At 42.9% G+C, this 26,161-nt stretch overlaps 1 protein-coding gene across 5 annotated transcripts in view; it reads right to left on the reverse strand.

Annotated features, from left to right (window-relative positions):
- Nucleotides 1-26,161, reverse strand: part of LOC128694421 (uncharacterized) — a 125,247-nt gene that overhangs the window by 10,940 nt on the left and 88,146 nt on the right. For 4 of the 5 annotated variants that reach the window (XM_070097971.1, XM_070097970.1, XM_070097973.1 and 1 more), the window contains exons 2-3: nucleotides 9,514-9,724; nucleotides 3,643-5,106 (exon numbers count right to left, since the gene is read on the reverse strand). In XM_070097971.1, the coding sequence (XP_069954072.1) occupies nucleotides 4,789-5,106; nucleotides 9,514-9,724 (529 nt within the window). In that variant the 3' untranslated portion in view covers nucleotides 3,643-4,788. Of the gene's footprint in view, nucleotides 1-3,642; nucleotides 5,107-9,513; nucleotides 9,725-26,161 lie in introns of those variants that run through there. The other variant, XM_053784525.2, reaches the window with a different exon arrangement.

Consider the following 26,161-nt stretch of genomic DNA (forward strand, 5'->3'; position numbering starts at 1 on the left):
CAGTTACTTGGTTGATGTGTGCCTACGGAGACATGCTTGGTGTTATGGTCACCCCAAGATCTTTGTCCTTGAGCGAGGTTTGCAGTCTTTGGCAACCTAGCGAATACTCTGTCTGCGGTCTTCTTTGCCCTTCTCCGATCTTCATGAATTTACATTTGACAGGGTTGAATTCAAGAAGCCAGTTACTGGCCCACGTGCCCAGCCTGTCCAGGTCTCTTTGTAGTCCTGCCAGATCCTCAGCTGATTTAATTCTCCTCATTAACTTCACATCATCTGCGAACAGGGACATCTCTGAGTCCATCCCTTCCATCATGTCATTCACATATAACAAAAATAGCACTGATCCTAGGACCGACCCCTGTGCCCACTGTGATACCTCATCACGTATCATGACTCGTTGAAACCTCCCTGTCAGGTATTCTCTGATCCATTGTGTGTGTGTGTGTGTGTGTGTGTGTGTGTGTGTGTGTGTGTGTGTGTGTGTACTCACCTAATTGTGGTTGCAGGTGTCGGGACTCAGCTCCTGGCCCCGCCACTTCATTGACCGCTTCTGGGTACTCCCTCTCCCTGCTCCATGAGCTTTATCATACCTCGTCTTAAAATTATGTATGGCTCCTGCCTCCACTACATCGCTTGCCAGACTATTCCACTTTCTAACAACTCTATGTCCGAAGAAATATTTCCTAACATCCCTTTGACTCATCTGAGTCTTTAACTTCCAATTGTAACCCCTTATGTCTGTGTCCCATCTCTGGAGCATGCTGTCTCTGTCCACCTTGTCTATTCCACTCAGCATTTTGTATGTCGTTATCATGTCTCTCCTGACCCTCCTGTCCTCCAGTGTCGTCAGGCCGATTTCCCTTTAGCTCTGGAACCAACCTTGTTGCAAACCTTTGTACTTTATCTAATTTCTTGACGTGTTAGACCAGGTGTGGGTTCGAAACTGGTTCTGCGTACTCCAGTATGGGCCTGACGTACACAGTGTATAAAGTCTTGAACGATTCGTTACTGAGGTACCTGAACGCTATTCTCAGGATTGCCAAGCGCGCATATGCCGCAGGAGTTATCTGGTTAATGTGTTCTTCCGGAGACGTGCTCAGTATTATAATCTCCCCTAGATCTTTCTCCTTGAGTGAGGTTTGCAGTCTTTGGCCGCCTAGCCTATACTCTGTCTGCGGTCTTCTTTGCCCTTCTCCGATCTTCATGACTTTGCATTTGGCGGGGTTAAATTCTAGGAGCCAGTTACTAGACCACGCGTCCAGTCTGTTCAGGTCTCTTTGTAGTCCTTTCTGGTCTGCATCTGATTTAATTCTTCTCATTAACTTCACATCATCTGCAAACAGGGACACTTTTGAGTCTATCCCTTCCGTCATGTCGTTCACATATACCAAAAATAGCACTGGTCCCAGGACTGACTCCTGTGGGACCCCGCTCGTCACAGGCGCCCACTGTGATATCTCATCAAGGACCACGACTCGCTGTTGCTTCATTGTTAGGTATTCTCTGATCCATTGCAGTGACCCTTTTCTGTACTAATCTCCTGTGAGGAACTGTGTCGAAGGCCTTCTTGCAGTCCAAGAAAATGCAATCAACACACCCCTCTCTCTCACTTATTACTTCAGTTATCTTTTCATAAAACTCTAATAGGTTTGTGACAAAGGATTTGCCTTCCATGAATCCGTGCTGGCTGTCGTTTATATCCTTGTTCCCCTCAAGGTGCTCCACCACTCTCCTCCTGATAATCTTCTCCATTACTCTGCACACTATACACGTCAGTGACACTTGTCTACAGTTTAGTGCCTCATTTCTTTCTCCTTTCTTAAAGATGGGGACTACATTTGCCATCTTCTATACCTCAGGTAGTTGCCCAGTTTCAAAGGATGTATTGAAGATTGTGGTTAGTGGCACACACAGTGTCTCTGCTCCTTCTCTATGGACCCACCGAGAGATGCTGTCCGGTCCTACTGCCTTTGAAGTATCAAGGTCACTTAGAAGCTTCTTCACCTCCTCCTCAGTTGTGAGTATTTCATCCAACACTTGTTGGTATATCCCTTGTTGGTGTACCCCATTGTTTTGTCTTCCCAGTGTCCCTTCAGCCTCCACTGTAAATACTTCCTGAAATCTCATGTTGAGCTCCTCACATACTTCTTGGTCGTTTCTAGTGAGCTCCCCACCTTCTTTCCTCAGCTTGATTACCTGGTCCTTGACTGTTGTCTTCCTCCTGATGTGGCTGTAAAGCAGTTTCGGGTCAGACTTGACTTTCGATGCTGTGTCGTTTTCGTACTGCCACTGGGCCTCCCTCCTTATCTGTGCATACTCGTTTCTGGCCCCTCGACTAATCTCTTTATTTTCCTAAGTCCTTTGCCTTCTGTGCTTTTTCCATTCTCTAGAGCACTTAGTTTTTGCCTCCCTACACCTTTGGGTAAACCAAGGACTCGTTCTGTTCTTTCCATTATTTCTATTGCCCTTGGGAACAAACCTTTCCTCTTCCTCCTCGCATATTATTGTTACGTAGTCCATCATTTCGTTTACTGACTTTCCTACCAACTACCAACTCTCTTTCCCACTGAACCTCCTGCAGGAAGGTCCTCATACCTGTGTAGTCCCCCCTTTTATAGTTTGGCATTTTTCCTTTCTACTCCTGTTACCCTCTCCACTCGTAGCTCTGCGATGTATTCAAAGCACAGAACCACGTGGTCACTAGCTCCAAGTGGCCTTTCATATGTGAAGTCCTCAATGTCTAAGCTACTCAGGTTCATCCTCACCTCTCTCTGGTAGTGTCCCTAATATGTTGGTGCATGAGATTTGTCAGTACCACATCCATCATCTTGGCTCTCCATGTTTCGGGACCCACATGTGGCTCCAGGTTTTCCCAGTCAATCTCCCTGTAGTTGAAGTCGCCCATAACCAGTAACTTCTCTCTACTCGAGTGAGCTCTTCTTGCCAACTCAGCTAGTGTGTCCACCATTGCTCTGTTCCACTCACCATGTTCCTCTCTTCGCCTCCTGCAGTTCTGTGGTGGGTTATACATCACTGCAATGACTACCTTATGTTCCCCTGACTGAAATGTACTTACTATGTAGTCCCTTTCTCCAATCTCGTCCATTCCTTCAATTTCTTGATAACCCCCACCGGTTTTTAATTAGGAGTGCGACCCCTCCTTCCCCTCTGCTCCTTCTATCCTTCCTTAGCATCTGATATCTGGGTGGGAAGATTGTATCTGTTATTGTCCCAGTGAGTTTTGTTTCTGTGAGTGCTATGATGTGTGTGTGTGTGTGTGTGTGTGTGTGTGTGTGTGTTGTGAACCACGATTAATTGGTATTATGGGAGCGGGGTTCAATGATACGTCTTCGGAGGCTTCTTACTTTATTTGTAAAGTAGTTGTGGGTGCACAGGCTTGTGTGTTGTGCCCATGGCCCGGGAGGGCCATCCCACGAGAGAGAGCTACTAGTAGGCCTTGTGTCTTGCTGCCAGGCCGCTGTGAGAGAGAGAGTGTGTGGGACCAGCTTCCCACAGACCTGGACAGGCCCAGAGGGCAGCACTTGAGTGGCGCAAAATATGAACTAAGCTGGCAGACAGTACAGGCTGTCTACATTCGCTCGGCCACCTACCGTGGGTCGTCCCGACTCGAAAATACTGGTGGTAAAAGAAACTCGGTCTCTCTCTCATAGGAACAGGGCACAGAGCACAAAATAAAAACATGTATATACATATGGACATGGAAAAAAAACTTCCTACAGGGAGGGAAGAAAAAAACATGTAGGGTGCGCTAAACATCATGGTCATAGGCAGTGAGCGTCGAAGGGCATCACTGCACGCCTTCCTGCGTCTGGACAGATACTGCAACACAGGAGATATCGCTGCGGCTGAGCTGTGGCGTAACAGGTTATGGTCTCCTCTGGAATGGTGAAGCACACATCGTAGGAGTCGCTGCAGGTTTCACTCAACCTGGGGCATGACATGCTGGTGCCCTCGAGTGAGGCGTCGACAAAACTCGGCAACTGGGCAGGACTTCTGGCAAGCTACTCAGGAGGACACTTCTTGACTGATACTGTCGCTGGGCTGTCACTGCCAGCGAGCGTGGAGTGAGTCGTGGCAGAGACGGCTGGGTGAAACATCTGGGAGTCGTAATATCATACACCAGACTGCAGTGAGCAAGCTAGCAGTCAAAGTGACATCTTCTTTGTGCAAGAGCTCACTGAAGCTTGACACGAGGCTGACACAGCGCCTGCCGACAGGGCTAACTGTGGCTTGACGAGTGTCATTCTCTCGGCAGTTGGAGTTACAGCAGAGGTTAGTCTAAGCATCCCCAGACTTGTTTCTCTATATATAACTGCACTCTGAAGGCCTGGAGGTGAAGTGAAACAAATCTCGATGGGAATCGTAGCAGGTACGATTCTGCAGAACATCTATGAGCGACGAGCATAAGAGCTTTCTGTACAAGGGGGCTCGGGGCTCAGGCTGAGTAATGTCAGCTGTCAAACGTGCTGGTCACATCGGGTGACTTAGCACAGTGGTGCTACTCAGGTCTGGCCACAGACCTCACTGGACACACGGAAACTACACACATCCGCGGTACATGCGGTACAACATGGCTTAAACTAGCAAATAATGCTTTTCTGTGCACAAAACTGACACTAAGCTATATACTAACATGTGAGAACACTGACTGAGAGGAATTAACACACGACATATATCTTCTCTCAATCTTCTGGACAATACTGGAATAATTACTAGAAACACTCGATGTGACATGTGTGATGTCAGGCGTGATGTCGCGAGGTGGCGTCAGCAGCATTGTGACATCAGCAGACATCTCGAGGTGACGTCAGGCAGACATCGCGAGGTGATGTCAGCAGACATCGTGACGTCATGAAGTCGGACAGCATCGTCGGTGACGTCAATGTGATGCGGGCAGCAGACCACAGCTTGAGGCTTGGGACATCTGGCTCGGTAACTCACGTGGCTTGTAGATCCACGTGACATCGCCCACACCCCACGTGGCGTCGGGATCCACGTGGCATGCTGATCTACGTGACTTGCTGATCTACATGGCATGCTGATCCACGTAGCTTCAAGTGGCCTCAGGCACTCGGATACACAGCACTGGCGACCATTTCACATGGAAAACAGCAGAAAACACAGCAGAGGGAGTGAACACATAGTGGTGGAGTGTGGTGGTAGGTTGGTGAGGTGTGAGTAGGGCGAGCATGGGCAAGGTAAGGAATGGCCACTTCCTCCTCCTCCTCCTCCCCCACCCACAAACACAGGGAGACACACTGGACGCCGAAATCACTGCAAAACTCACCTCTGACTTGCTGAAATAGCTGTGCTCAGCTGAACAACAGCAGAACATACAAGTGACTCTGAACACATGACTTGAGAAAAAGCGTGGGACACTGTAGCGTGGGGTCACTGGGACGCCACTTACAATTCTCGAAGAAATTCGGTAAATTTCGGCTGGATCCTGCTTGTACCTGTGTCTGGATGCTCGAACATGCAGACACGACATCAAGACAACTCGTTGAGAGACGGATGCTTCTTGTATAGGGTGATAAAGTGAAGATGACTTCATACCTCTTCCTCTCTCCAGGCAAACACAACTGCTGCGACCACCGCTTCCCACCAATTATAACCAATTATTTGGTGATGCTGGTAGCAGGGAGTAAATGATAAACGTCTTCGGAGGCTTCTTACTTTATTTGTAAAGTAGTGGTGGATACACAGGCTTGTGCGTTGTGCCCATGGCCTGGGAGGGCCATCCCACGAGAGAGAGCTACTAGGCCTTGTGTCTTCCTGCTAGGCCGCTGTGTGAGTGAGAGAGTGTGGGACCAGCTTCCCACAGACTTGGACAGGCCCAGAGGGTAGCACCTGAGTGGCGCGAAATATGAACTAAGCTGGCAGACAGCATGACTGTCTGTGCAGACAGTACAGGCTGTCTACAGTGTGTGTGTTTGTGTGTGTGTGTGTGTGTGTGTGTACTCACCTAGTTGTACTCACCTAGTTGAGGTTGCGGGGGTCGAGTCCGAGCTCCTGGCCCCGCCTCTTCACTGATTGCTACTAGGTCACTCTCCCTGAGCCGTGAGCTTTATCATACCTCTGCTTAAAGCTATGTATGGATCCTGCCTCCACTACATCGCTTCACAAACTATTCCACTTACTGACTACTCTGTGACTGAAGAAATACTTCCTAACATCCCTGTGATTCATCTGTGTCTTCAGCTTCCAACTTTGTCCCCTTGTTACTGTGTCCAATCTCTGGAACATCCTGTCTTTGTCCACCTTGTCAATTCCTCTCAGTATTTTGTATGTCGTTATCATGTCCCCCCTATCTCTCCTGTCCTCCAGTGTCGTCAGGTTAATTTCCCTTAACCTCTCCTCGTAGGACATACCTCTTATCTCTGGAACTAGCCTCGTTTCAAACCTTTGCACTTTCTCTAGTTTCTTTACGTGCTTGGCTAGGTGGGGGTTCCAAACTGGTGCCGCGTACTCTAATATGGGCGTAACGTACACGGTGTACAGGGTCCTGAACGATTCCTTATTGAGATGTCGGAATGCTGTTCTGAGGTTTGCTAGGCGCCCATATGCTGCAGCAGTTATTTGGTTGATGTGCGCTTCAGGAGATGTGCCTGGTGTTATACTCACTCTAAGATCTTTTTCCTTGAGTGAGATTTGTAGTCTCTGGCCCCCCTAGACTGTAGTCTGTCTGCGGTCTTCTTTGCCCTTCCCCAATCTTCATGACTTTGCACTTGGTGGGGTTGAACTCCAGGAGCCAATTGCTGGACCAGGTCTGCAGCCTGATCAGTTCCCTTTGGAGTTCTGCATGGTCTTCGATCGAATGAATTCTTCTCATCAACTTCACGTCATCTGCAAACAGGGGCACTTCGGAGTCTATTCCTTCCGTCATGTCGTTCACAAATACCAGAAACAGCACTGGTGCTAGGACTGACCCCTGTGGGACCCCGATGGTCACAGGTGCCCACTCTGACACCTCGCCACTTACCATGACTCGCTGCTGTCTTCCTGACAAGTATTCCCTGATCCATTGTAGTGCCTTCCCTGTTATACCTGCTTGATCCTCCAGTTTTTGCACTAATCTCTTGTGTGGAACTGTGTCAAACGCCTTCTTGCAGTCCAAGAAAATGCAATCCACCCACCCCCCTCTCTCTTGTCTTACTGCTGTCACCATGTCATAGAACTCCAGTAGGTTTGTGACACAGGATTTCCCATCCCTGAAACCATGTTGGCTGCTGTTGATGAGATCATTCCTTTCTAGGTGTTCCACCACTCTTCTCCTGCTAATTTTCTCCATGACTTTGCATACTATACATGTCAGTGACACTGGTCTGTAGTTTAGTGCTTCATGTCTGTCTCCTTTTTTAAAGATTGGGACTACATTTGCTGTCTTCCATGCCTCAGGCAATCTCCCTGTTTCGATAGATGTATTGAACATTGTTGTTAGGGATACACGTAGCGCCTCTGCTCCCTCTCTCAGGACCCATGGAGAGATGTTATCCGGCCCCATTGCCTTTGAGATATCTAGCTCACTCAGAAGCCTCTTCACTTCTTCCTTGGTTGTGTGTACTGCATCCAGCACTTGGTGGTGTGCCCCACCTCTCCATCTTTCTGGAGCCCCTTCTGTCTCCTCTGTGAACACTTCTTTGAATCTCTTGTTGAATTCCTCACATACTTCACGGTCATTTCTTGTTGTCTCTCCTCCTTTCTTCCTTAGCCAGATTACTTGGTCCTTGACTGTTGTTTTCCTCCTGATGTGGCTGTATAACAGCTTAGGGTCAGATTTGGCTTTTGCTGCTATGTCGTTTTCATATTGTCGTTGGGCCTCCCTTCTTATCTGTGCATATTTATTTCTGGCTCTACGACTGCTCTCCTTATTCTCCTGGGTCCTTTGCCTTCTATATTTCTCCCATTCCCTAGCACACTTGGTTTTTGCCTCCCTGCACCTTTGGGTGAACCATGAGCTCATTCTGGCTTTTTCGTTAATCCTGTTACCTTAGGATACAAACCTCTCCTCAGCCTCCTTGCACATTGTTGCTAAATATTCCATCATCTCAGTAACTGGCTTCCCTGCCAGTTCTCTGTTCCACTGAACCCCGTTCAGGAAGTTCCTCATTCCTGTGTAGTCCCCTTTCTTGTAGTTTGGCTTCATTCGTCCTGGCCTTCCTGCTTCCCCCTCCACTTGTAGCTCTACTGTGTATTCTAAGCTTAAAACCTCATGATCGCTGGCCCCAAGGGGTCTTTCATATGTGATGTCCTCAATATCTGCACTACTCAAGGTGAATACTAAGTCCAGTCTTGCTGGTTCATCCTCTCCTCTCTCTCTTGTAGTGTCCCTTACGTGTTGGTGCATGAAGTTTTCCAGTACCACCTCCATCATCTTAGCCCTCCATGTGTCTTGGCCCCCATGTGTCTCCAAGTTCTCCCAATCGATCTCCTTGTGGTTAAAGTCACCCATGATCAGGAGCTTTGCCCTGCATGCATGAGCTCTTCTGGCCACTGGAGCCAGTGTGTCAACCATTGCTCTATTGCTCTCGTCATACTCTTGCCTTGGCCTCCTGCTGTTCTGTGGTGGGTTATACATCGCTGCAATTACCACCTTGGGACCTCCAGAGTGAAGCGTTCCCGTTATGTAATCACTTTCTTCTCCGCTGTCTCCTCTCTCCAGCTCATCAAAATTCCATCGGTGTTTGATCAACAGTGTCACTCCTCCACCCCCCCCTGTTCCCTCTGTCTTTCCTCAGGATCTGGTATCCCGTTGGAAAGATGGCATCTGTTATCATACCTGTTAGCTTGGTTTCTGTGAGAGCTATGATGTCCGGTGATGCCTCTTTGACTCTTTCGTGCCACTCCTCCCACTTATCTGTTATTCCATCAGCATTTGAGTACCATACCTTCAGTTTCCTCTCCAACACTGTGGTTTGCGGGGCCCGTGAGGGTGGGAGACCTGGCAGCATACTGTGGGATTCTATAGCTGGGTGTTGGGTGGAAGCTGTGAGTGTGTGTGTGCGTGTGTGTGTGTGTGTGTGTGTGTGTGTGTGTGTCTGTGTGTGTGTGTGTAATCATCTATCTGTACTCATCTAATAACACCCACTTAGTTGTTCACCTAGTTTTACTATCCAATAACACCCCGCCTAGTTTTTTGCCTAGTTGCACTCATCTAATATTACACACCATTTTCGTCACCAAGGTATACTCAGCTCACTGAACGAGCTTGAATGGAGACAGCGTTTCCTCCTGCGTAGAGCTTTGTCAAGTCTAATTAATATCTTACATAAGAGGTGAGATTCCCCAGGATATCTGAATGAATGACTCACACGGGTTAAGCACTCTAAGGGTCCACATATCTTCAGTGTAAATATTCTTCCACCCGCTCACTTATCCACCCATGCACCCACTCATCCACCCACCCACTCATCCACCCACCCACTCATCCACTCACCCACTCATCCATTCACAGACGATAAAATGAAAGCACTACGCAGCTTCAAGTCTCACCTGCATATCCTTCTCAAGCAACGGAGTGATAACAGTCTTCTTGGCTCCAGACTTCTGCAGATCCTTCAGAGCCTTCTTCTGAGCCTTGAGTTTCTCCTTCTCTGCCCTGGCTTGTTCCTTGGCTTCCCTGGCTTTCCTCTCCTTGTCTCTCTTCTTCATAAACCTCCAGGCCACTTGTTGTAGCTCCTGCTCCTCTTCATACCTGATGTCCCTGTAACGAGATGATGCAAAAAAATTAACCAGTGGCCCTAGTTAATTAGCCTGTGACCGGTTACCAAAGTATTTCTACACTCGAAGCAAAACCTGTTGCCAGAAATGATTAATGATGGCCTGGTCGACGAGTCTGTTATTGCCAGAGATTTAAAAACTTATATGGCCTAAAAAATAAAAGCCAGCAATATCATGGGCCTGAGTTAGCAAAATTTACAGGCAATATTGCAATGGAATTTCTGACGAAGTACTCAGTGGCAATTGGAATATTAATCCCTACAAAGAGAATTATATTTTTCAAACAGCTGATGGATCTTTAAAAGTGGATAATTTTTAAGTACAGAATCGTTTTTCAAAAAAATAGTATGGCATAGTTTGCCGAGTGTGAGACTTCCTCGGCATTGATTGGCAGAGTAATTTGTTGATGGTGACAGTTTAGTCAAAAGCTGAGTACAACTGCGATTTATATCAAAATTTAAACTCCAACAGAAATCTTCAAGTTTATCAAACCATCAGTTATTGAAATAGATTTAAACTGCTCTTTCTAATAATATAGTTGATACTAATTTTGCCCCCAGAAAATTATATATATATATATATATATATATATATATATATATATATATATATATATATATATATATATATATATATATATATATATATATATATATATATATAAGGTAGTAGGTTGGTAGACAGCAACCACCCAGAGAAGTACTACCGTCCTGCCAGATGACTGTGAAACAGAAACCTGTAACTGTTTTGCATGATGGTAGGATTGCTGGTTTCTTTTTCTGTCTCATAAACACGCTAGATAACAGGGATATCTTGCTACTCCTACTTACACTTTGGTCACACTTCACAGACACGCACATGCATATATATATATATATATACATACATCTAGGTTTTTCTCCTTTTTCTAAATAGCTCTTGTTCCTCTTTATTTCTTCTATTGTCCATGGGGAAGTGGAAAAGAATCTTTCCTCCGTAAGCCATGCGTGTCGTATGAGGCGACTAAAATGCCGGGAGCGATGGGCTAGTAACCCCTTCTCCTGTAGACATTTACTAAAAAAGAGAAGAAGAAAAACTTTATAAAACTGGGATGCTTAAATGTGCGTGGATGTAGTGCAGATGACAAGAAACAGATGATTGCTGATGTTATGAATGAAAAGAAGTTGGATGTCCTGGCCCTAAGCGAAACAAAGCTGAAGGGGGTAGGGGAGTTTCGGTGGGGGGAAATAAATGGGATTAAATCTGGAGTATCTGAGAGAGTTAGAGCAAAGGAAGGGATAGCAGTAATGTTGAATGATCAGTTAGGAGAAAAGAGAATATGAATGTGTAAATTCAAGAATTATGTGGATTAAAGTAAAGGTTGGATGCGAGAATTGGATCATAATAAGCGTGTATGCACCTGGAGAAGAGAGGAATGCAGAGGAGAGAGAGAGATTTTGGGAGATGTTAAGTGAATGTATAGGAGCCTTTGAACCAAGTGAGAGAGAAATTGTGGTAGGGGACCTGAATGCTAAAGTAGGAGAAACTTTTAGAGAGGGTGTGGTAGGTAAGTTTGGGGTGCCAGGTGTAAATGATAATGGGAGCCCTTTGATTGAACTTTGTATAGAAAGGGGTTTAGTTATAGGTAATACATATTTTAAGAAAAAGAGGATAAATAAGTATACAATATATGATGTAGGGCGATATGACAGTAGTTTGTTGGATTATGTATTGGTAGATAAAAGACTGTTGAGTAGACTTCAGGATGTACATGTTTATAGAGGGGCCACAGATATATCAGATCACTTTCTAGTTGTAGCTACACTGAGAGTAAAAGGTAGATGGGATACAAGGAGAATAGAAGCATCAGGGAAGAGAGAGGTGAAGGTTTATAAACTAAAAGAGGAGGCAGTTAGGGTAAGATATAAACAGCTATTGGAGGATAGATGGACTAATAAGAGCATAGGCAATGGGGTCGAAGAGGTATGGGGTAGGTTTAAAAATGTAGTGTTAGAGTGTTCAGCAGAAGTTTGTGGTTACAGGAAAGTGGGTGCGTGAAGAGAGTAGTAAGGGAGAAAAAGTTAGCATATGAGAAGTTTTTACAAAGTAGAAGTGATGCAAGGAGGGAAGAGTATATGGAGAAAAAGAGAGAGGTTAAGAGAGTGGTGAAGCAATGTAAAAAGAGAGCAAATGAAAGAGTGGGTGAGATGTTATCAACAAATTTTGTTGAAAATAAGAAAAAGTTTTGGAGTGAGATTAACAAGTTAAGAAAGCCTAGAGAACAAATGGATTTGTCAGTTATAAATAGGAGAGGAGAGTTATTAAATGGAGAGTTAGAGGTATTGGGAAGATGGAGGGAATATTTTGAGGAATTGTTAAATGTTGATGAAGATAGGGAAGCTGTGATGTCGTGTATAGGGCAAGAAGGAACAACATCTTGTAGGAGTGAGGAAGAGGCAGTTGTGAGTGTGGGGGAAGTTCGTGAGGCAGTAGGTAAAATGAAAGGGGGTAAGGCAGCCGGGATTGATGGGATAAAGATAGAAATGTTAAAAGCAGGTGGGGATATAGTTTTGGAGTGGTTGGTGCAATTATTTAATAAATGTATGGAAGTGGGTAAGGTACCTAGGGATTGGCAGAGAGCATGCATAGTTCCTTTGTATAAAGGCAAAGGGGATAAAAGAGAGTGCAAAAATTATAGGGGGATAAGTCTGTTGAGTATACCTGGCAAAGTGTATGGTAGAGTTATTATTGAAAGAATTAAGAGTAAGACGGAGAATAGGATAGCAGATGAACAAGGAGGCTTTAGGAAAGGTAGGGGGTGTGTGGACCAGGTGTTTACAGTGACACATATAAGTGAACAGTATTTAGATAAGGCTAAAGAGGTCTTTGTGGCATTTATGGATTTGGAAAAGGCGTATGACAGGGTGGATAGGGGGGCAATGTGGCAGATGCTGCAGGTGTATGGTGTAGGAGGTAGGTTACTGAAAGCAGTGAAGAGTTTTTACGAGGATAGTGAGGCTCAAGTTAGAGTATGTAGGAAAGAGGGAAATTATTTCCCAGTAAAAGTAGGCCTTAGACAAGGATGTGTGATGTCACCGTGGTTGTTTAATATATTTATAGATGGGGTTGTAAGAGAAGTAAATGCGAGGGTCTTGGCAAGAGGCGTGGAGTTAAAAGATAAAGAATCACACATAAAGTGGGAGTTGTCACAGTTGCTCTTTGCTGATGACACTGTGCTCTTGGGAGATTCTGAAGAGAAGTTGCAGAGATTGGTGGATGAATTTGGTAGGGTGTGCAAAAGAAGAAAATTGAAAGTGAATACAGGAAAGAGTAAGGTTATGAGGATAACAAAAAGATTAGGTGATGAAAGATTGGATATCAGATTGGAGGGAGAGAGTATGGAGGAGGTGAATGTATTCAGATATTTGGGAGTGGACGTGTCAGCGGATGGGTCTATGAAAGATGAGGTGAATCATAGAATTGATGAGGGTAAAAGGGTGAGTGGTGCACTTAGGAGTCTGTGGAGACAAAGAACTTTGTCCTTGGAGGCAAAGTGGGGAATGTATGAGAGTATAGTTTTACCAACGCTCTTATATGGGTGTGAAGCATGGGTGATGAATGTTGCAGCGAGGAGAAGGTTGGAGGCAGTGGAGATGTCATGTCTGAGAGCAATGTGTGGTGTGAATATAATGCAGAGAATTCGTAGTTTGGAAGTTAGGAGGAGGTGCGGGATTACCAAAACTGTTGTCCAGAGGGCTGAGGAAGGGTTGTTGAGGTGGTTCGGACATGTGGAGAGAATGGACCGAAACAGAATGACTTCAAAAGTGTATCAGTCTGTAGTGGAAGGAAGGCGGGGTAGGGGTCGACCTAGGAAAGGTTGGAGGGAGGGGGTAAAGGAGGTTTTGTGTGCGAGGGGCTTGGACTTCCAGCAGGCATGCGTGAGCGTGTTTGATAGGAGTGAATGGAGACAAATGGTTTTTAATACTTGACGTGCTGTTGGAGTGTGAGCAAAGTAACATTTATGAAGGGATTCAGGGAAACTGGCAGGCCGGACTTGAGTCCTGGAGATGGGAAGTACAGTGCCTGCACTCTGAAGGAGGGGTGTTAATGTTGCAGTTTAAAAACTGTAGTGTAAAGCACCCTTCTGGCAAGACAGTGATGGAGTGAATGATGGTGAAAGTTTTTCTTTTTCGGGCCACCCTGCCTTGGTGGGAATCGGCCAGTGTGATAATAAATAATAAAAATATATATATAATATAAGGAATTCGCAAGAGCAGGCGAAATATACACAAACTCTGATCTCTGGCCGAAGGAGACTCGAACCTACGAACCTTGGAACAAGATACGCAGTGCTTTACTATTCTCACCACACTGGACCAATACCTTGGCGTTCAGCTCACGCTAGACGTTGATCCAAGGCAGCCAGCTTTCAGGGAGAAGGCTTACAGCTTTTCATCTCATCCCTTGCATGCAGAGATCAGTGTTTGTGTACATTTCGCCTGCTCTTGCGAATTCCTTGCATTGTTAAAAGCTCTAGTTGGTGGATGCATGCAGGGGATGAGATGAAAAGCTGTAAACCTCCCGCCTGAAAGCTGGCTGCCTTGGATCAACGTCTAGCATGAGCTGGACACCAAGGTATTGGTCCAGTGTGGTGAGAATGGTAAAGCACTGCGTATCTTGTTCCAAGGTTCGTAGGTTTGAGTCTCCTTCGGCCAGAGATCAGTGTTTATATATATATATATATATATATATATATATATATATATATATATATATATATATATATATATATATATATATATATATATATATATATATATATATATATATATATATATATATATATATATATATCGTGCCGAATATTTAAAACTGGTCAATTAGCAAGAACTCATTTAAAATTAATTCTTTTCTAAAATTTCCTCTTATACGTTCAAAGATATATTTTTTTCATTAATGTTAATGTTAAAAATTTTAATTTTGCTCCAAAAGAATCTTAGAAAACTTACCTAACCTTATTACAACAAGAACAATTTATTTTAGCCTAACCCAACTAAATATATTTTAGATTTGTTTACAATAATTTAATACTAAACAAACACAGTGAAATATATTTTTTTCGTTAGGTTCAGAATGATTTTGGCGAAATTATTGCATACACAAATTTTCACTTGTCCTATATGGCAAGATGAGCGTTGCTATTTAAGCCAAGATCGCAAGTTCTGCCTATTCGGCACGACATATATATATGTATATATATATATACATACATATATATATATATATATATATCGTGCCGAATAGGCAGAACTTGCGATCTTGGCTTAAATAGCAACGCTCATCTTGCCATATAGGAAAAGTGAAAATTTGTGTATGCAATAATTTCGCCAAAATCATTCTGAACCTAACGAAAAAAATATATTTCACTGTGTTTGTTTAGTATTAAATTATTGTAAACAAATCTAAAATATATTTAGTTGGGTTAGGCTAAAATAAATTGTTCTTGTTATAATAAAATTAGGTAAGTTTTCCAAGATACTTTTGGTGCAAAATTAAATTTTTTTACATTAACATTAATGAAAAAATATATCTTTAAACATATAAGAGAAAATTTCAGAAAGGACTTAATTTTAAATGAGTTCTTGCTAATTGACCAGTTTTACATATTCGGCACGACATATATATATATATATATATATATATATATATATATATATATATATATATATATATATATATATATATATATATATATATATATATATATATATATATATATATATATATAGTCATACATTATATAATAATACATATGTATTACCTTATAATTTCTAAGTATTCAACCTCACGTCATATCTGTCTGGCTTTTTCAAGAACAACCTGAAACACGCGGCTCTAGATCACTGTGACTCTTTTCACTCTGGGTCATCTGAATAATTTCAAAATTACACTTGATACAAAAGTTCTGTATCCGCATCTGGCTGAAATCTTATGAATATGTAAATCTATGCAAACCTGCTGAACCTCTTTTGCAGACAGCGAGCCTTGCAGCTTGTGATAACAGGTGTGGGGCCTCCTGCAGCAGCAGCCTCTGCTTGTGCTCCGATCTCTCAGCATAACAATCAACATTATTATTATTATATTCATTGAGAAGCGTTAAATACGTAAGGGCCTGACTTGGTTTAAATGCTATCGATGACACGAGGGTCATTAAGGCTGTATGTTACCTGTACATGATGTAAAAACACTGATATGCACACCTTTTAGTGTACATACACTGAGAACACAACTCTGGGCGTATATGACCATGGCCTGGCTGCCTTCCTTTGTGAATATTCCACCTACAGTGCAAACTCTTTTTTTTCAAGGAGACTTGCTTATTGCATCAATTATTATTATTTTTTTTTGCACATACACAGCAGAGAAACATGGGAATAGGAGGTAATCTAGTTTGATACGAGGAAGGAGAAGGTGGCTCCAATTTCTTTGATCAGCAGCTCTTCACTACTCTCCAGGAAACTGTTATGTAAGATCAAGTTGGTTATGACACGCAAAGAGTATTTTACAATTTATTCAGTGTATGTCACACTCCCATATAGGCTGCCTCCCAACCAAAGAACCGGGTGCTAAGGGTTTAACGATCGATAGGGTACCCGTTGATAAATCAGCACCTTGGTTCATTGACCAATCACAGGCAAGCCCGCCAAACATGAACCAATGTCGTTCATTTGCGGTAAGCATTGGCAGACTTGCCTACCTGTTGGATGAGTAGGGTAAACTCTATCTTTGCCATTTATCACCGTGGTGTACACTTATTATTCTATCTGTACATATTGTACATAGTGTACATACCTGTATATAGCAGGTGAAGGCAAATATACATTACAGTCTACTGCTGAGTTTTATTTGCTCCATATTCCCATTACTACCAGGTCTCGAAGGAAATATAAACACAAATGCAGTATAATGTGATCCTTTATTGACAACGTTTCACCCACACAGTGGGCTTTTTCAAGTCACACGTTGTCAATAAAGGATCACATTATACTGCATTTGTGTTTATATTTCCATTGTGTCGGTATTTTATACCATTTATTTCCACTACCAGGTCTCACAGGCCATTCGCTACGTGTGTGAGTAATACTGGACCAGCTGTAATTAATTTGTGATAACCTAATACATAAAACATTTACAGTAACCATAATCCGCAGATGTAGGATATTATTTATATGAATGTGATCAGACACTGACACACGAGTATAAGGGTCCTGAGATTTTTCAACAACCTCCTTGTGCAAGGCTGTCTCGAAAAGCGGGCGACTCGAAGTTCCATAGAAAGGACCATTGCGACCCAAAGCCAGTCGCCCTCAAGCTTATTTCGATAAGTAGCAGCTCCAGCATTCCCTGGAAATGATCCGAACTGAGCCAAGGCAGCCACCCTGGAGCAGGTTTCCAAGGCGGTCACTAAGACACGTCCTTCGGGAATTCCAGAGCTGGAAGGAAAAGCAACAGTGACAACTCGACTAGCTTGATCACAAGTAAGTCTTGCAGCTTCTCATTCGGATTTTAAGAACTGTACAATGTATTCTCCGTTGTAGTTACTACTGTTAAATACATAACATAGAGACGACGTCTCTCTATGTGGGAATTAGTCTAGAAGCTGTGAACAACAGCTGAAGATCGCAAAAGGGAATATTGTGTGAAGGTATTCTCTAATCAGTTACGTAGCTCAAGTGAGGATCCACGACCTCTAATCTGGAGACAGAAATACGCTTTACAGATTCCAAAACAGTACGTGCAGGACTAATTGTAAAAAAAAAAAAAATCTATAAACAGCTCGTATGAGATTCTATTGAAACTATTGATCTGATTAATTATTAAGGCATCATTTTGCGAAGAAAATACAGCAATCAGAGAATACAAGAATGAAGTATTACCCTTGAGGCATCGTTGTTAGCTGCGGCTGGTTCATCACCTTCTGACACTTTATCATTTTATAAATAAATTTGTCTTCCATGTCTACACTTCTCTTTTATGCTCGTCGTCGTCAAGTAGGTACTTAACCTTACGATAGCCATCCTCATGACTATCCTCACACTCATCCATTGATAGGGACGAGTCACTGCAAACATCCTCATTATAGCATCAATCGAATTTTAGTTATTCCTATCTGGCTACATTTTAGTCGTACATGAGTCATCCTCTCATAATGTCTCTCACTGTTGATATTTTACATATACTGTCCATATCTGATTGTATCTCGTTTGGCGTATTGCTCAAAAATTGATTGAGCATTCACACAGGTCATAGGAAGTGTTTTGTTCACCAGGAAACAGAAGTGTATGTGGATAAGGACACTTATGTATTGTTCAGGACATTTAGCCAAAGGAAACGTTTCGCAACGAGAAGGTATGGTTAACCACTGACAGTATGAACTACTGACGGTATGGTGAACTTTTGACAGCATGAACCACTGACAGTAGTTCAGTCTTTCTCAGGAAATGACCTGTTCGGTGATCAAGCAACCACTGCCCTACTAGTGCTGGGTATCAACATTGAAGTATCCACTAGTTACCAGTGCTATATATTCGTGATAGTATCCACTGGTTTACCAGTACAAAATATTCGTTATTAAGCATTCTCTGGCTTACTGGAACAGGTTTTCCTCCAGTTTTAAGCAATAAAGAAACACTTTTCGTGTCGTAGGATCTGCCGTTAGCTACTTTACCCACGTAAGTTGCCCCACGAGTCTCTCCTGTCACTGTCGCAACAACACTGCCGCCCACGCACCAGGCTTAAATGCCCCCTCGGTCATGTTCCTCATTGCAATAACGAGTTAAATGCCATGGAGAGCACTAGGTCCTCTACAACGCTCCTGCTGGAGGCGGCGGCGCTGGTCATGGTGTAATGGCCAAGATTGATGATGAGATATAGAAAAGGTCACTGTCGAGATTTTCTTGTGGTGTAAATGGCAAGTGAACTGATAATGAATGTGTGAGTGGGTCCAGGACCTACCTAGTATGGGCTGGTAGGTCTAACGCAGCTCTCGCACTCATTTGTTCTTATGTTCATCTTGCATGAACAAAATATCAAGTAGTTTCACTGCAGCAAATGCTGTAGGCAGTTTAAAAAAAATTATATGTAAATCGTAGGGTGAGTTTAGGTGTGATTAAAATTTTTCTAGGAAGGGCCAATAGGCCCACTGCAATGCTTCTCTATTAGTTTTGTTCTTATAAACTGAGGAAGATATTTATGGTGATACTATCTCTAACGGTATCTGTGTCGACCAGACGCACACAACGGCAGGAGACCCAAGGAATTAAATACAGGCACCATTGTTATGTATATTAGCACCGAAGTCACTGTCAGTATCAGAGGTTCAAGATTCTTCAAACTTTCTACCAACAATCATAGAAATATAACTAGAGCAAATATATATCTGGTGTTAAAGCTGAAATCATGGAAATTGTTTTTTTCTAGATTACTCCCTTAAAAGTATTAAAAAGCAGAGATGTGGTACTACTAAAATATATATACATATTATTTTTCAACAAGTCTGCCGTCTCCCACCGAGGCAGGGTGACTCAAAAAGAAAGAAAATCCCCAAAAAGAAAATACTTTCATCATTCAATACTTTCACCTCACTCACACATAATCACTGTTTTTGCAGAGGTGCCCAGAGTACAACAGTTTAGAAGTATATACGTATAAAAAATACACAATATATACCTCCAAACTGCCAATATCCCAAACCCCTCCTTTAGAGTGCAGGCATTGTACTTCCCATTTCCAGGACTCAAGTCCGGTTAAATAAAATAACCGGTTTCCCTGAATCCCTTCACTAAATATTACCCTGCTCACACTCCAACAGATCGTCAGGTCCCAAATACCATTTGTCTCCATTCACTCCTATCTAACACGCTCACGCACGCTTGCTGGAAGTCCAAGCCCCTCACCCACAACATCTCCTTTGCCCCCTCCCTCCAGCCTTTTCGAGGACGACCCCTACACCGCGTTCCTTCTCCTACAGATTTATACGCTCTCCATGTCATTCTACTTTGATCCATTCTCTTTAAATGACCAAACCACCTCAACAACCCCCCCTCTTCAGCCCTCTGACTAATACTTTTATTAACTCCACACCTTCTCCTAATTTCTACACTCCGAATTTTCTTCGTAATATTTACGCCACACATTGCCCTTAGATAGGACATCTCCACTGCCTTCAACCGCCTCCTCGCTGCTGCATTCACAACCCAAGCTTCACACCCATATAAGAGTGTTGGTACTACTATACTTTCATACATTCCCTTCTTTGCCTCCACAGATAACATTTTTTTCCCTCCACATATACCTCAATGCCCCATTCACCTTTTTTCCTTCATCAATTCTATGATTAACCTCATCTTTCATAAATCCATCCGCTGACACATCAACTCCCAAATATCTGAAAACATTCACTTCTTCCATACTCCTCCTCCCCAGTTTGATATCCAATTTTTCTTTATCTAAATCATTTGATATTCTCATCACCTTACTCTTTTGTATGTTCACTTTCAACTTTCTACCTTTACACACACTCCCAAATTCGTCCACTAACCTTTGCAATTTTTCTTTAGAATCTCCCATAAGCACAGTATCATCAGCAAAAAGTAACTGTGTCACTTCCCATTTTGTATTTAATTTCCCATAATTTAATCCCACCCCTCTCCCGAACACCCTAGCATTTGCTTCTCTTACAACCCCATCTATAAATATATTAAACAACCATGGTGACATTACGCATCCCTGTGAAAGACCTACTTTTACCGGGAAGTAGTCTCCCTCTCTTCTACACACCCTAACCTGAGCACTCACTATCCTCATAAAAACTCTTTACAGCATTTAGTAACTTACCACCTATTTCATATACTTGCAACATCTGCCACATTGCTTCCCTATCCACTCTATCATATGCCTTTTCTAAATCCATAAATGCAATAAAAACTTCCCTACCTTTATCTAAATACTGCTCACATATATGCTTCAATGTAAACACTTGACCTACACATCCCCTACCCACTCTAAAACCTCCTTGCTCATCTGCAGTTCTACATTCTGTCTTACCTCTAATTCTTTCAGGGGTTTCAAATAGAGTTAGAGCTAAAGTAATAGCAATAATGTTGAAGGATAAGATATGGCAGGAAAAGAGGGACTATAAATGTATTAATTCAAGGATTATATCTAGTAAAACAAAGGTTGGATGTGAAAAGTGGTTTATAGTAAGCGTATATGCACCTGGAGAAGAGAGAAGAGTAGAGGAGAGAGAGAGATTTTGGGAAATGTTGAGTGAATGTGTGGGGAGTTTTGAACAAGTGTGAGAGTACTTGTGGTTGGGGATTTCAATGCTAAAGTGGATAAAAATGTTGTGGAGGGAGTAGTAGGTAAATTTGGGGTGCCAGGGGTAAATGTAAATGGGGAGCCTTTAATTGAGCTATGTGTAGAAAGAGATTTGGTAAATAATACATATTTTATGAAAAAGAGGATAAATAAATATACAAGGTATGATGTAGCACGTAATGAAAGTAGTTTTTTAGATTATGTATTGGTGGATAAAAGGTTAATGGGTAGGCTCCAGGATGTACCTGTTTATAGAGGGGCAACTGATATATCGGATCATTATTTAGTTGTAGCTACAGTTAGAGTAAGAGGTAGATGGGACAAGAGGAAGGTGGCAACAACAAGTAGGAGGGAAGTGAAAGTGTATAAAGTAAGGGAGGAGGAAGTTCGGGTGAGATATGAGCGACTATTGGCAAAAAGGTGGGCTAGTGCAAAGATGAGTAGTGGGGGGGGGGGTTGCAAAGGGTTGGATGAGTTTTAAAAATGCAGTATTAGAATGTGGGGCAGAAGTTTGTGGTTATAGGAGGTTGGGGGCAGGAGGAAAGAGGAGTGATTGGTGGAATGATGAAGTAAAGGGTGTGATAAAAGAGAAAAAGATGGCTTATGAGAGGTTTTTCAAAGCAGAAGTGTTATAAATAGAGCAGAGTATATGGAGAGTAAAAGAAAGGTGAAGAGAGTGGTGAGAGAGTGCAAAAGGAGAGCAGATGAAAGAGTAGGAGAGGCACTGTCAAGAAATTTTAATGAAAATAAGAAAAAAATTTGGAGTGAGTTAAACAAGTTAAGAAAGCCTAGGGAAAGTATGGATTTGTCAGTTAAAAACAGAGAAGGGGAGTTAGTAGATGGGGAGGGGGAGGTATTAGGTAAATGGCGAGAATATTTTGAGGAACTTTTAAATGTTGAGGAAGAAAGGGAGGCGGTAATTTCATGCACTGGCCAGGGAGGTATACCATCTTTTAGGAGTGAAGAAGAGCAGAATGTAAGTGTGGTGGAGGTACGTGAGGCATTACTTTGAATGAAAGGGGGTAAAGCAGCTGGAACTGATGGGATCATGACAGAAATGTTAATGGCAGGGGGGGATATAGTGTTGGAGTGGTTGGTACTTTAGTTGAATAAATGTATGAAAGAGGGGAAGGTACCTAGGGATTCGCGGAGAGCATGTAAGTAGTGAAGTTTTCCACTGAGCGCACCCTTCCGGAAAAGGCCTTCTACAGAGCGCACCCTTCCGGAAAAGGCCTTCTACAGAGCGCACCCTTCCGGTTTAGGCCTTCTACAGAGCGCACCCTTCCGGTTTAGGCCTTCTACAGAGCGCACCCTTCCGGTCTAGGACCAGCAGCTGGAGGGTCACCTTTTCACACCTAGGTGTTACTTCCGGTTTTGACCATGACCTCGCCCTCGAGACTACCTCACCCTTGACCCCCCAACCAGTACCCCCGCCCCACGACCCCCCCTTCGCGACCCCCGCCCCGCGCGCCCGCGCGCCCGCGCGCCCGCCCGCGCCCTTCGCGACCCCCGCCCGCGCGCCCGCCCGCGCGCCCCGCCCCGCCCGCGCGCCCGCCCGCGCCCTTCGCGAGCCCCGCCCGCGCCTTCTGCTGCGCCTTCTGCAGCGTCATCCGGATCGCCCCCGCGCCTCGAATTTTTTTCCGATTTTTTTCGAATTTTTTTTGAATTTCATTTTCTTGTGCTCTCCATCTCCTCGGATCAAGGTTTTTGGATTCCCCCCTATGGGGTTTTTCGAAATTCTCCATCTCCTCAGATCAAATTTTTTGGGTACCCCTCCTTTCACCCCCATCCCCAAACAATTTCTCGATATTACCAAGTTTTTGGATTCCACCCTATGGGGGTTTCGAAAGTCTCCATCTCCTTGGATCAAGTTTTTTTTGGGTACCCCTCCTTTCACCCCAAATTTTCTCGACAATACCATGACTCCATCTCCTCGGATCAAGTTTTTTGGATCCCCCCTATGGGGTTTTCGAAATTCTCCATCTCCTTGGATCAAATTTTTGGATTACCCCTCCCACTTTCACCCCAAATTTTCTCGACAATACCATGACTCCATCTCCTCAGATCAAATTTTTAAGGTTCCCCCTCCCACTTTCACCCCCCCAATCCCCAAAATTTCTCGATAATACCAAGATTCCATCTCCTTGGATCAAGGTTTTTTGGATTCCCCCCTCTGGGGGTAAAGCATTCAAATGAACTCCTCCTATGGGGCATGCTTACTACAGGTCTAAACATCTTCCCCTTATTATTTTAAAATGAACTAAAAGTTTCCTCTCATTAAGTTAAATGAACTAAAAAAGGACCACGCGCACACAGGTTGAATCTTGTCTACCCTTTTAGTTAATAAGGGGACATAGCAGTGACGTCACGCGCACACAGGTTGAATCAGGTCGGTCCTTTTAGTTCATTCAAGATAATAAGGGAACATAGTAGTGACGTCACGCGCACACAGGCTGAATCTTGTCGATCCTTTTAGTTCATTCAAGTTAATAAGGGGACACAGTACATCAGAAAGGCACATTTTTTCGTTAATACCCACAATTTCTTTACAACACAAGTCTAGACATTTTTTTTAACTATTTCATCTCAGGTCACTCCCCACGAAGTAACCTCCCCCCCACCCTCCCAAACCCTCACACTCCAACCAACACCTCACAATTTTCACTCATAACTCCAATTTTTCTCGTTTTAACCCTTTTTGTTCATTAAAGTTAATAAGGGGACACAATACATCAGAAAAAAAAGTCACAAAAACTAACTCAAACACTTTTACTTTGAACATCTTCAAAACACTATCATAAATCATTTGAATACTCACATAAACACCTTTATACATTTCCAAACAACACTGAAATACTCCAAAACATCATTCGAACACCCCCAAAATCACCTCTGAATACTCCCAGAACACCTTCATAAATACTCTTGCACATCATTTGAACACCTTCATAAGTACTCTCATAATCATTTGTACACCTTCAAAAAACACCTTTGAATACTCACATAAACACCCTTGAACACCTTCAAAACACCTTCAAACACCCTTGAACACACTCAAAACACCTTTGAATAACCTCAAAACACCTTTGAACACCTTCAAAACACCCTTGAACACCTTCAAAACACCCTTGAACACCTTCAAAAAAAACAACATTTGAACACACTCAAAACACCTTTGAACATTTCCAAAACACTATTTGAGTACTCCCAAATAAGATTTTACATCTCTAATTTATCTGCACTTTCATTAAATTACAACTCATCCCTCAGTCTCCAGACTAGGCATTTTCTCGTTTTTACCCTTTTAGTTCATTAAAGTTATTAAGGGGACACAATACATCAGAAAAAAAAAAAGTCACAAAAACTAACTCAAACACTTTACTTTGAACACCCCCAAAAACACTCTCATAATCATTTGTACACCTTCAAAAAACACCTTTGAATACTCACATAAACACCCTTGAACACCTTCAAAACACCTTTGAATAACCTCAAAACACCTTTGAACACCTTCAAAACACCCTTGAACACCCTTGATCACCTTCAAAAAAAAACAACATTTGAACACACTCAAAACACCTTTGAACACTTCCAAAAAACACAATTTGAGTACTCCCAATTACACCACTGAATACTACTAAAACACCGCTGAATTCAATCAAAACACCATTCAACACCTTCAAAACACCTTTGAACACCTTTGAACATTTCCAAAACACTATTTGAGTACTCCCAATTACACCACTGATTACTACTAAAACACCGCTGAATTCAATCAAAACACCCTTCATCACCTTCAAACACCCTTGAACACACTCAAAACACCCTTCAACACCTTCAAAACACCTTTGAACACCTTCAAAACACCTTTGAATAACCTCAAAACACCTTTGAACACCTTCAAAACACCCTTGAACACCCTTGATCACCTTCAAAAAACAACATTTGAACACACTCAAAACACCTTTGAACACCTTTGAACATTTCCAAACAACACTGAAACACTTCCAAAAACACCATTTGAGTACTCCCAAATACACCACTGAATACTAAAACACCACTGAATACACTCAAAACACCACCAAAATCACCATAAACTAAGATCAACACCCACATCCCACAACACCCACAACCCACAACACCCACAATTTTTTCTCGTTTTAACCCTTTTAGTTCATTAAAGTTAATAAGGGGACCCACTACATCAGAAAAAGTCCCAACAACAACCCACTTATAACATTTTTTTTTCGGTATCTCTAGTTCGACAACAACACCCACATCCCACAACACCCACATCCCACATCCCACACACACACACACACACACATACACACACATCCCTAACCTAGCCTAACCTAACCTAACTTATCCTAACCTAACCTAACCTAACCTAACCTAACCTAACCTAACTTATCCTAACCTAGCCTAACCTAACCTAACCTAACCTTACCTAACTTATCCTAACCTAACCTAGCCTAACCTAACCTAACTTAACCTAACCTAACCTAACCTAACCGAACCTACCCTAACCTAACCTTACCTAACATAACCTAACCTAGCCTAACCTAACCTAACCTAACCTAACCTTACCTAACCTAACCTAGCCTAGCCTAACCTAACTTAACCTAACCTAACCTAACCTAACCTACCCTAACCTAACCTAACCTAACCTATCTTAACCTTACCTAACCTAACCTAGCCGAACCTATCCTAACCTAACCTAAAATATATTGGAACACCCCCAAAACACTATTTGAGTACTCCAGAATTACTTTGAACGACTCCATTTTGGATATTTCCAAATTAGTTTTGAAAACTTTATCGTAAAATCGAACATTATTTTCTTGTTGGTAAAACACACTCAATGGTAGAAATATTTACTCGATTTCCGAATAGAAGCACTGTCCTCGCTCTGAGAGACTCATTGTGGGTCACCCCAACACATGGCATAATGCGGTTCACACCCAAGGTAGAACATAACACCTGCGTCAACTCAGGACAGACAGGCGCCATGAAATGCGGGTAACATCCAAGGTAGAAAATCATCTCTTTCCAGACCAAC

The sequence above is a fragment of the Cherax quadricarinatus genome, chromosome 60 (genome assembly GCF_038502225.1).
Source record: "Cherax quadricarinatus isolate ZL_2023a chromosome 60, ASM3850222v1, whole genome shotgun sequence".
NCBI lineage: Eukaryota > Metazoa > Arthropoda > Malacostraca > Decapoda > Parastacidae > Cherax > Cherax quadricarinatus.